This window comes from Echeneis naucrates, chromosome 14 (genome assembly GCF_900963305.1).
Source record: "Echeneis naucrates chromosome 14, fEcheNa1.1, whole genome shotgun sequence".
NCBI classification, from domain to species: Eukaryota; Metazoa; Chordata; class Actinopteri; order Carangiformes; family Echeneidae; genus Echeneis; species Echeneis naucrates.
Window position 1 is genome coordinate 18,885,748 of NC_042524.1, and position 10,620 is coordinate 18,896,367.

The window sequence follows — 10,620 nt, forward strand, 5'->3', positions numbered from 1 at the left end:
CAGTTTACCTTCTGAATCTGTACCATGGAGCATATATTGTGAAAGGTGCAGAGAAATAACCTGAATTTATTTTCTGTGGGCATTCCTGGAAACTGAATAGTTTGAAAGGTCATATATTTACCTAATGCCAGTTGCAGCTCCTGTATCTGACAGCTTTTCTTTTTCCTTCTGTTTATTGTGGAAATAGGTTGTACAGAGTTGTTTGTACATAGAGGTAATAATTCAAGAACACAGAGTACTGAGGTAAACAGGTACATTTATAAACAGATGCCAGGGAATATGCATCATTCAATTTAAGAAGTCAAATTTAAAAGCCTAAAAGAGGGTGCATTAGGTAGACATATTGATTGCCGTTTTGTTTTGGGAGGCGTGAATAGTTCTGATGTATTGTCTGGATTCATATTCAAACATAATGAACATAGGTCTGAATTTATTACATTTAGATCATTTAGATTTAGGTTCATGACATTTTGCCATAAGGATAATTAGATTAGCAATATAATATTCTCATATTTTCTTATTGTCTTTGTAGAAACCAATGAACACATTTACTGGGCACAGAATAAACATTTGTTTGGACAAACAGTTGATCTGTCTGACAGCTGGCAGACGTCTTTGAGACAGCCGTGTGATGTCATCAGAAAGGGACGTCGCTTCAGATGATGTTCAGATGGGAACGTATGGTGGGGAGGGGCGATCGACGCAGGCGCAGGAGAGAAATACTTGAGCCGCGCTGATAACAAGGTTGTCACGTGGCCTATAGTCAGTAACTGAGGGCGGGGCTCTGGCTTCCTACGCAGCTACGGAAGCCTCGGAGTACTTCTCATCGACTGGGCTAGCTTCCTGAAAATGGCCCGCTGGGGAAAGGTCGCTGCTGTGCTGAGGAGCGCGTTGCGGAGCCCTCGGGCTCTGAGGGGTCCGACTCTGCGTCGAGCTGCCGGGCCCGCTGCTGTCGGCTCTGTCGCGGGAACCGGGCTTTACTGTTACTACCGCTATCACGCAAACATCGTAACTTCGCCGTTCACCGTTCACGCAGAGGCGCAGAAGGTGAGTAACAACCATTTGTCCGAGTTTGACACGACAGACCCCAAGGTGAGACCCGAGTCCGCTTCACATGTCCCCCGGTCCACCGGGACAGCGGACCGTAGCTGGACATCAGCACTAGCTGCTGAGGAGGCTCGAGTAAAAGGGCGTGAACGCCCCGCTGAGCCTGTCAACAGTGACGCCCCCTAGCTGTCACTCAATGACACGTCATGCTGTGAGCGCTTTGTGCAGATGATTACAGTGGTGTCTCTGTCCCCTGTCCTGTCCTGTCCTGTCTTGTCTTGTCTTGTCCTGTCCTGGTCCAGGGGCCTGTAGCTCCTCAGTTGTCTGCCAGAAAGATCCGTTTCATGACGTTCGCCTCCATGGTCTACGAAGAGGAGCCCTACATGACCCCCAGAGACTTCCTGTACTCCGTCATGCTGGAGAATGTGGATCGTAAGCTGCTCTGACTTCACTCCTCCATACACTGACTGACTGAGGCCTGAACCCAGTCTGAGTGGGACACGCCTGCCCCATGCATCACACATCAGGGGGCCAAAACAAGCTACACAGCATTTACTAGAGCTGAGAAAAACAGAGGGCAGAAAAGTCCAAAGCAGTGCTACTTTTAGAACATGTAATCAAATCAGCCGAAGTAAATAACAGACAAGTCATGATGATTAAAAGAAGATCTGTGCGTAGTCAAAAGTAGATGTAATCATTATGATTTATTATCTATGGGTTTGTGTCACCAGCTGTTTGTTGTCAATCTGTGGTATTAGCATAGAAAGTAAGTAGTACATAAGATACATAAGTTACATTATTATGTTATTTCTTGTTCAAATTTTTTATTTTTCTAAACAAACCTTTTTGTTTTTTCTGGTGAAGGAAAGCTGCAGAAGAGAATACTGACTCAAGAGGTATATGTTCTAGTGCCAAAAAATGTTTCTTTCACGCCACACATGTAGAGCACAGCCGTCAGTTTGGGCTTATGGGGCTGTCATCTGTTTCTTCCTAATGTCTTTTGCAGGAACTAAATAGGATGCTGGCTGCTGCTTCTAAAGCTCGGCCTAGTAACAATCTCTTCAGAAATTTAGGGGACAATGGTAAGTTATTAATCTGTTATCAGATTTAAATCACAGGAGCGTGTTCACTCTTTGTTTAGATTCAGCTGAGACTGACTTGAGGGCTGAAGTTTAGGGGTTGGGCAAATTTTTTCAAATTGGATTTGATCTGTTTCAGTTATTGAAAGACCAAAAGATGAAAGTTGGATATAATCTATTTAAGATAATGGATTTACTTGAACTCATTCATTCATTCAGCTAATCCCAGTTTCTAGGTGAGGGCAGGGGCAAACAGTCTAAGTTGTTTCTAAGAAAGGTGAAGTGAGGCTAAAACGCAAGAGCGGTGTTTCGGAAAATGTATGCTTTCCACTTCATCTATGATGTTTAGATGTGCAAATACTTTCATCAAAAGAAAATTGTGTGATTTCAACAGGAAAGATACACATCTATCTGCTTCCACATTATTCGTTTTCATGAAATTTGCTGGTTATTTTATTTCTAAAAATCTAATTCTGCATTATTTTCCTATATCTGTCAGGTTTGGTATCCTACACAGAGTACCTATTTCTGCTGACCATCCTTACCAGTAAGTCAGTTGTCAATACTCAAACCTTTCATGAGCTGCTGGTCCTGAGGTCTTCTCAGTCCCAGGAATAACATGCTAAATGGATTTGCATGTGTTTGCGTGGGGGGCTGCATTTCCTTCATTATGAATGCTGTGTTTTATCTGTTGAAGCATTTGCATACTTTGAGTGATTGAGTGAGTGAGATTATCAGCGGCTTCCGTCTGGCGATACTTCACTAAGTTTTCTGTTGAGATAAAGTGCGAATAACTGACAATGCTATGCTGTTGCAGAGCCACACACAGGATTTCATATAGCTTTCAAAATGCTTGATGTTGATGGCAACGAGCATGTGGAAAAAAAAGAATTTCTCAAGGTAAGACCTCTGACTTGTCTGAATTATTTAGCAGAAGCAGGAGAAGAAATATTAATCATGAATTGTTTGTTTCATATTGAAGATTCATAATTATGGGGCAGTATTTTATACAGAGGAAACAATAATCAGTTTTTTCACGGCTGTGTGTGCACTTAAATTTCAAAATATTGCCACTTTTAATGCTGCCTCAAGCTCTGATGCTATCAAAGTATGGAGACATGGAGCCAGTTGAAGGTGAGGTAGAGCTGCAATGGTAGCTCAAATCTGTTTTCTATCTCTTGTGTTTGCAGTCAGCTACTTAGTTATTCCATTTATTTAAGGTCATTCATAGAGTTAATGTCTTTTCCAGCTGGACTGTGATGCCAAGAAAGCCTCTGTGTGTTTAGTCTAGATCACTTCTGGACTATTAGCCTGCATGTTGGCACGCCATACACGTTGTGTCGCATTTTCATGTTTTGACTTGCTGCAAAGGCAGAAAGCATTTGATTAAAGATCAGAAATGCATGGGTTCTCATCTGCTCCAGTTTCAGTTGTTTGTGTGTGTGTGTGGCGTAGATGAAGTTTGTATCTCTGGTTTGATCAGCAACATACTTTGACATTTTATTCAGAAGAGGAAGCTATGTTCACAAAAATTAAATACTGAATGGCTTCTATAAGTATATTTTAACATGATTTTATTTCTTTAAATTGTTTTTCCTACCAAAGCTGAAGAAAATCATTGCGAAAAGCAAAAAGAGAATTCCTAAGGAAGAGACAGAGGTGTGTGCCCATATTCTCAGCAATACAGTATAGCATCTGGTCACACTGTTGTTGTGGTAACCATATATGTTGTTTACAGAAACTAACAGAAGAGAGAGAAGGTGTAAACACGACACTACAGGCCTACTTCTTTGGGAAGAAAGGCGAAAACAAGCTGCAGTTTAAAGACTTTCACAGGTAAGAAAAGTGCAGTCCCACACTCTGTAGCTGTCAGGGATGTAAACTGACGGAATGGATTACAGGATTCACATTTTTTTATTTCACCATCCGTCATCTTTGTTGAGAAACAGTTTCCTTCCGTGCTTTTAGGTGACTGCAAAAATGAAATCAGTGCAAATCTGCAGAGTTAATTCAGTGCAATAAAAATTGCATTATGGAAGGATGGACAATCCGAATTACAGTTAATAGTACAAAAATCATGCTGTTTATATATTTCTTTTCATTGAAGATAAAATGGGGAAAACAGTCAGTTCAACAGAAATTGCAGCCAAAGATAATAATCACAATATGATTTTGTTTTTGCAAACCAACCAAACTAATAGTAGACAGTTGACAAAAATGTTTTTCACTGTGACAAACGGATAAGATTAAAAATTTAATTTAATTTTGCTTTTGATTAATTGTCCCACTGTTTTGTTTTCGTTTTTTTTTTATTTTCATTCTATCTTTGAATTGTCTTATTTCATTATCTTTCTTTCCCCTCGATTTTAATTTACTACTTCATTTGTACTTCATGTATTTTTTATCATGAAGCTCAGCATCTGGTATGAAAAGTGCACAATAAATGAGGTTTATTGTTAAATTCAAAGTAACTTCGCAAATTTAGTTTGACAGTTGAAAGACTTAATCATAAAGAGTGGTTGTTTTGTTAGTTCTATTTGTTGTGCTTTTTGTGAACTGGGTGATATTGCTGTGAACATTTTCTTCCCACAAACCTTAGCAGGACTAGTAAACCCTGTGTTCTTCAGGTTCATGGAGGACCTGCAGGCTGAAGTCCAGGAGATGGAGTTCCTGCAGTTCTCCAAAGGGATGGATACCATGCGAAGAGAAGATTTTGCAGAGTGGTTGCTACACTACACCAATGAAGAAGACAATGAAGTCTACTGGGAAAACATGAGGAGGAAGATCCCAGCTGGGCAGGTACAAAAGACTGTCCCTCTGCTCCTGTCATAACACACAAATACCATGAATAAAAACTTCTTAAGTGTCATGTTACCTTGCAGAGCATCACATTCGATGAGTTCAAAGCATTCTGCCTGTTCACCAACAACCTGGAGGATTTTGCCTTTTCAATGAAATTGGTCACTGAAGCCAACCGTCCTGTTGGAATGGGTAACATAGCTCTTCTACTGAGGACACTTTCCTTATAAAACTGTACAGTATCTAACATTTCCCCTTCTCCTACTGTAGCCCAGTTTAGGCGAGCAGTGAGGATCGCCACAGGCCATGATCTCTCTGACAACGTGCTGGACACTGTCTTTAAACTTTTTGACATGGACGGAGATAATTGTCTGAGCCACAAGGAATTCATTGGTGTGATGAAAGAGAGGGTGCTACGAGGACTGAAAGTGAGTTCAACCACATAGACTTTTTACTCCTTAAGATATTTATAAGTTTGTATTCCTTCTTGAATATCAGTGTGAGTCCAGGTGCTTTTAGCAATGACCCGCCTGTCCTGTCTTCAGGTGCAGCCTCAGCATGGCTTTTCTGGCTACTGGAAGTGTGTCAAGAGAGAGACCCTGAAGGGAGCTCAGGAAGCCCTGGGAGACAATGGGTGCCCTATCTGAAACACCATGGCACAGCAAACGTCTGAGATGACTACACTCACTCCACTGCTCCTTAATTCAAATATGTGACATGAGCACAATTACAAATGTAACCACATATAAAGAAACTCATGAACTTGCACCACTATCTTATGCATGAATGATGTGTTTACAAAGACAAACGTCTGATATTACCTTCATTAGCTAGCTGTGGGTCTGGGTTGCAGCATTTACAATGAACAGTCATTTTCTAGATCATGTCATGCATGTTATAATCAGAGTGGTTGATGACCGTCAAATAGAGCTTGCACTTTCCACACTTTGGCAGTCATGAGCAGTGTTTACAAGACTACTTGACTGTTGTTCAAGGCGATGATGCTAACTCTGTTCATATTGACACATTTTCAAGGGCTTTTATAATAGCTGGTGTGGGTTCTCCCAAATGTTCTTTTCAAAATATTTATCAAATAAAGTTTTATTAAAAAAGTTTCAATAATGTGCTACATACACACACAAGAAACCACATACAACTACTAACTATTTTGTAATTTATTGTAGAATTGACCTATTAAGATCACATGAGTATGTGGGTTAACCATTGAAGATTGTGGTGCTAATTATCTTACCATACATACAAGTCAAAAAGTAAATAGACAAAACAAGCTTACTTCTGTGATAGATGAACAAATTAGTGACTGATGCCAAGGTTATCAGTGAGTACAGCATACACAGCTACAATACAGTAAAATTACATTGCGCATGAAGCCATCTTTGGTCTTCTTATCACTATAAACAAATACATATAAATTTGTATTGTATCAAAAATAGAAATTACATAGCCATATTGAAAGTAAATTCACATTTTTGACATACAATATAAGGAGAATACCTAAGAGACATATTGTGGGATTACATTTTTTTAATCCTTGGCTTTAAGGACCCAATGGTTTTGCCACATTCATTTTTAAAAGTTTTGCATGATACTGTTCAACCATCTTTCAATCACTGTCACCCATCTGAAAAGTATTTAACATATATAACAAAAACACAAATGAAAGACAAAGTAGATTGTCATTCTTAAAACAAGCATGTGCTTTGAATCCTGGGCTTCGAGGCGAGGTCTGATGAGAGGCCTCTGGTGCACGGGACAGGAGGAAGGGACAAAATGTGGTCGAGACTCTTGATGCTCAGTCTGAACAGGTGAGCCGTTCCTCTTATCATGAACGAGTCATGTTGCGTCTTTACTTAACGGTGTGTGTTAGTGTGTTTGTGTGTATGTGTGCGCTGTTTGCGTGTGTAGCTGTCATTGTTGGGTTCAGAGTTATTCTGTTCTCAGAGGCACAAATGATGAACTGCAGCCAAAGAGGACCTCTGCTTGAGATAATAGGGAAGTGCTTTCTAAGTGTTTGATCCACTGTGGAAAAAGAAGAAAGGCATGTGTAAAGATCTTGGAACATTTAAAACAGACAGCAGAGTAATACAGTCCAGTGTCTTTTTCCCAACTGCAGTGATGACTTTATTTACAGTACATTTTGTTGCATTTGGCTTTAGTTGCCTAAACATCATTTCCTTTAGACAAATACCAGAGTTCTCTGTCTTTATTTATTATGACTGATAAAAATATAACAGGCAGTAACAGTGTAAATATGTTTCTGTGGTTCTTAAATCCTCTGCAGTACACAAGGGCTGCAGCTGATAGTTTTTGTATTAATCCATGTGATCTTGGCATATAAAACATCTTCAGGATACTGTAACACGTAACATGTATAAAATGAGATCTGAAAACTCAGGTTTCACATAAAAGCTACAGATTCACACAGGTAAGCTGGAACTAGTTACTGTCTGCTACTTTCTTGAAGGAAAAATAATGTTTAACTAAACGGTCAATTTATCAGTGCCGATTATTGAATAATAAATTAATCTTTTGAACTCCAATGCCAACATTGAAAAGTACAATTTCTATAGGCAGTTTTGTGTTCATTTGCAGTCTCTGTTTAAAAAAAAAAAAAGGACAAGGGTATATTCAACATCAAGCAGCTGATGAATTAAGTCAGCTGATATCCTTTTTCCAAGGGCAAACAAATGGTAAGAAGTTTAAAAATGTATTCACATTGCTAATATTGCTCTAAGTGCCACCAGAAGGCAACGATTAGCCTACAGGAGCTGTTTACACCATCTCAGTGACCACATGCATAGCTACTCAGGCGGTCATTTCTTGACTTTCACTTTTCTCTGCAGCATAATTTGACATATGACTTTGATATTTTAATAATCATGATTTCTGTAAGTAAACCTATTGCAACAACTGCACCTCTTCACAAAATCAGCCAAACTCGTTTCTATTATCATGTAATTTCAGAGTCACAGATGAGAAATGTCCTTTTTTGTAATAACAGATGCTTCTATTATAATTCTATATTTCTCAATTTGTTGTGTTTATTGACTTCAGCTCAAGTACTGAACTTTGTTTTTGGGGCTTTTTTCAGCCGCCAAATTGAATGTTTAAACTTATCACAAGACACTGCATCTTCTCAGGGTAGCTGCTTTCCTTGAAATCTTAGCAAGAAGATTCTGAACAAATGCAGGGTTTCTCCCTGTCTTACCATTCACCACAACGATGGAGATGTCAAGGGTCGCTCTCCTTTTTTACTGTCACGTCTCCATCGCCAGCCAGGATGGTTGAGATCTCTCCCTGCATGAAGGCCCAAGGCACAGTGGATCCAGACAAGGGACAGCGCTCTCCACTGGGGCAGTACACCTCCCCTCCTTGACCTTGGCTGCGGATGAATCCTCTGGTACAGGGGAAGCAGAACTTATGGTGCGGGACTGAGGGACACTGGACAAAATGAGTGTCCTCTAAGCGCTCTCTGCAGAGGGTGCAGCAGAGCAGGGTGCCCTGAGTGCTGCTTGAAGACTCCCCAGCACTGGTGTTGCTGCTCTGCCCCACCGCACTTAGGCCCTGCCCCATGGATGCCTGGGAGACTGAGGTGGAGGCAGTGGAGGGGCTACTACTGGTGGGACGCCCAGCTGAGGAGGAGTGTGCTGTGGACATGCTGGGGCTGTCTCTGGCCAACTGGCTGGAGCTCAGACTGTCTGCAACACCCATGAGTGCTGAGATTGGTGAGGGCTGGCTGTGTAAACGGGGTGGGCCCTCTTGAGCGGTGGCCATGCCAGGAAGAGGCTCCATGCCTGAGTAAGCACCTCGGGGCCAGGGATCTCTAGCTTGGTGATCAGGCCTCCCTTCACTCTCTCCATTCTCAGAGCCTGGAGAAGCCTTGCGGCGTCGAGTTGTGCTCTTCGCTGGTATGGGGCGCCCTGAGGCTGCCATGGGCAACACTGCATCTGGCTGTGGCAGAACCTCTGGGATGGGGGGCTCTTTAAACATACGCACGCCATCATTCAGCAGCTCAGACAGCCCACGCCAATCTCCTGTGCCTTGCCGCTTCTCATACTCCACATATCGAAGCCCAGAGTTCACCGCTTTACCTGCATCTTTGGCTGAGTCGCGGAACATCTGCCTGACAAGGTCTGGCACTCCTGAGAAGATCATTCCAGACCCAGCAGGATACTCCACAAACACCTTGAGCTCAAACTCTGGAGTTGAGCTGGCATCGAAGGCCAGGACTCGACCCATTAGATTATGGTCTTTCCTGAAGCGCACATTGAAGGGGACACAGCTGCTGAGCGCTACAAGCACATCTCTGACTGCTTTGGGACGGTTTGGCCAGCCTTCAACCCTGCTACGAGAAATCTCATTCAGTTCAGACATCACTTCATTGTTCCTCCACACTGCAGGGTCTATGCCCACCAGGGTAGAGGTGCTGGCCCCTACACTTAGGGGCACGGTCTGTCTTCTGCCAGCATCCCCCATTATGGGCCCAGCTGAAACGGCAATAGGTGTGGCCCCAGCTCTGGTGCCTGATAATGGGGCCAAGAGCCCATGAGGGGCTGTTACCAACCCCTGGGAAATCAGGGCATGAGATATGGTGCCATGAAGACTAGGAACTGCCCCGGCTATGGCCCGACGAGTATTTGGGCTCTGTCGGCTCCCCTCTGACAAGGCCACATCTTCAGCTCTGTGCAGACCGTTTGGGAGGCGAGAGGACACTCCATAATCCCCCCTCCCCCTGTCTATGCGCTCCCCGTGCTGCCGCCCCGCTTCAATGGGCCCGACCGAGCTGGGTTTGCTCTGCTGTGGACCGGGAGACCTGCCGTCTAAGACTCCGTGCGTGCTCTTCAGTTGCCTGGCAGTTTCAATGAGGAGCTCTATTCGGTCTGCCCCGTCGTAGTTAACACAGCCCCTGCACACTGCTTCGCTGAACTCCCACAGCATGGCCCAGGGCATCTTGGGCAGATCGCAGAGGTAGCACCATTGCCGTCTAGAGGAAGACTGCGAGGCGGAGGACATGTTGTTTACAGGCCCTCGACCAAACTTTCTTCGGAGGCCTACACGTTACGGTCCGCGCTTTTCAACAATTCTTCAGTTCTCGGACACGGCTCGACACATGCCGCGGATTTTACGATGTAAATCAAACGAAAACTAAAATCGAAACGCGACTATAGGCGACGGCATTTAAAAGTTAGCGACGTCTTCTTTCTCGATTTGTTCGTGTCGGTCTGTGTGGAAGGAAGTAAATTGTTATAAGACACCGGAAACACCTACGCGACTGGGGCGCGGAGCATCATGGGAGTTGTAGTTTTTGCCTTGGTAGCGAACGAAACAAGTGAAAGACGTAGGTCGTGTGAGCAGCAATTTAAGATGTAATTTACGGCTCTCTCATTGTACTGTAATTAGAAAGATAATAATAATAATGTGTTTAAAGCAAAATGGTGCAGTTGTATGAAACGCAAATCAGGGAAATCAGTGATTTGCACACGATGCGATAGATGACGAAACGAAACAGTTGGTGCTGCTTGAATTTCAGCCAAGAAATGTAGCATCTGATCTCAACGAAGAACGGCCTCCAGGTGCTTCAAGGCCACAGTAATCTAGTGTTGAGGCTGGAGGTAAAAACCAAGCATTTATTATATAAGGATTCAGTTATTGTGGTCAATGTGTACTTTTCAAG

General features: G+C 42.8%; 2 protein-coding genes across 3 annotated transcripts; one reads left to right on the forward strand and one right to left on the reverse strand.

Moving 5' to 3' along the window:
- The first annotated feature begins 794 nt into the window (after positions 1-794).
- Positions 795-6,038, forward strand: micu2 (mitochondrial calcium uptake 2). Of its 2 annotated transcripts, XM_029519466.1 has the most exons (13): positions 795-1,051; positions 1,276-1,287; positions 1,360-1,479; positions 1,912-1,943; positions 2,054-2,129; positions 2,626-2,673; positions 2,944-3,026; positions 3,732-3,785; positions 3,865-3,962; positions 4,754-4,925; positions 5,009-5,117; positions 5,196-5,353; positions 5,471-6,038. In XM_029519466.1, exons 1-13 carry the CDS (start codon positions 850-852, stop codon positions 5,570-5,572), a joined length of 1,266 nt encoding a protein of 421 aa, XP_029375326.1. In that variant the 5' UTR covers positions 795-849; the 3' UTR covers positions 5,573-6,038. The 2 variants fall into 2 exon arrangements, with proteins under 2 accessions (XP_029375326.1, XP_029375325.1); XM_029519465.1 differs by lacking the exon at positions 1,276-1,287 and having other exon boundaries at positions 797-1,047; positions 1,350-1,479.
- Positions 6,003-10,181, reverse strand: LOC115054306 (interferon regulatory factor 2-binding protein 1-like). The gene is made up of 2 exons (XM_029519464.1): positions 8,155-10,181; positions 6,003-6,965 (listed from the first exon to the last, which is right to left on the reverse strand). Exon 1 carries the CDS (start codon positions 9,957-9,959, stop codon positions 8,178-8,180), a length of 1,782 nt encoding a protein of 593 aa, XP_029375324.1. The 5' UTR covers positions 9,960-10,181; the 3' UTR covers positions 6,003-6,965; positions 8,155-8,177.
- Between the last annotated feature and the right edge of the window lie 439 nt (positions 10,182-10,620).

What these genes read in the sequence shown, in the direction of transcription:
- LOC115054306 (XM_029519464.1), bottom strand. Translation starts at nt 9,959, where the DNA reads ATGTCCTCCGCCTCGCAGTCTTCCTCTAGACGGCAATGGTGCTACCTC.
- micu2 (XM_029519466.1), top strand. Translation starts at nt 850, where the DNA reads ATGGCCCGCTGGGGAAAGGTCGCTGCTGTGCTGAGGAGCGCGTTGCGG. An exon ending in CAGAAATTTAGGGGACAATG is followed by an intron (nt 2,130 to 2,625) that starts GTAAGTTATTAA and finishes TATATCTGTCAG; the next exon opens with GTTTGGTATCCTACACAGAG. An exon ending in GGAAGATCCCAGCTGGGCAG is followed by an intron (nt 4,926 to 5,008) that starts GTACAAAAGACT and finishes GTTACCTTGCAG; the next exon opens with AGCATCACATTCGATGAGTT.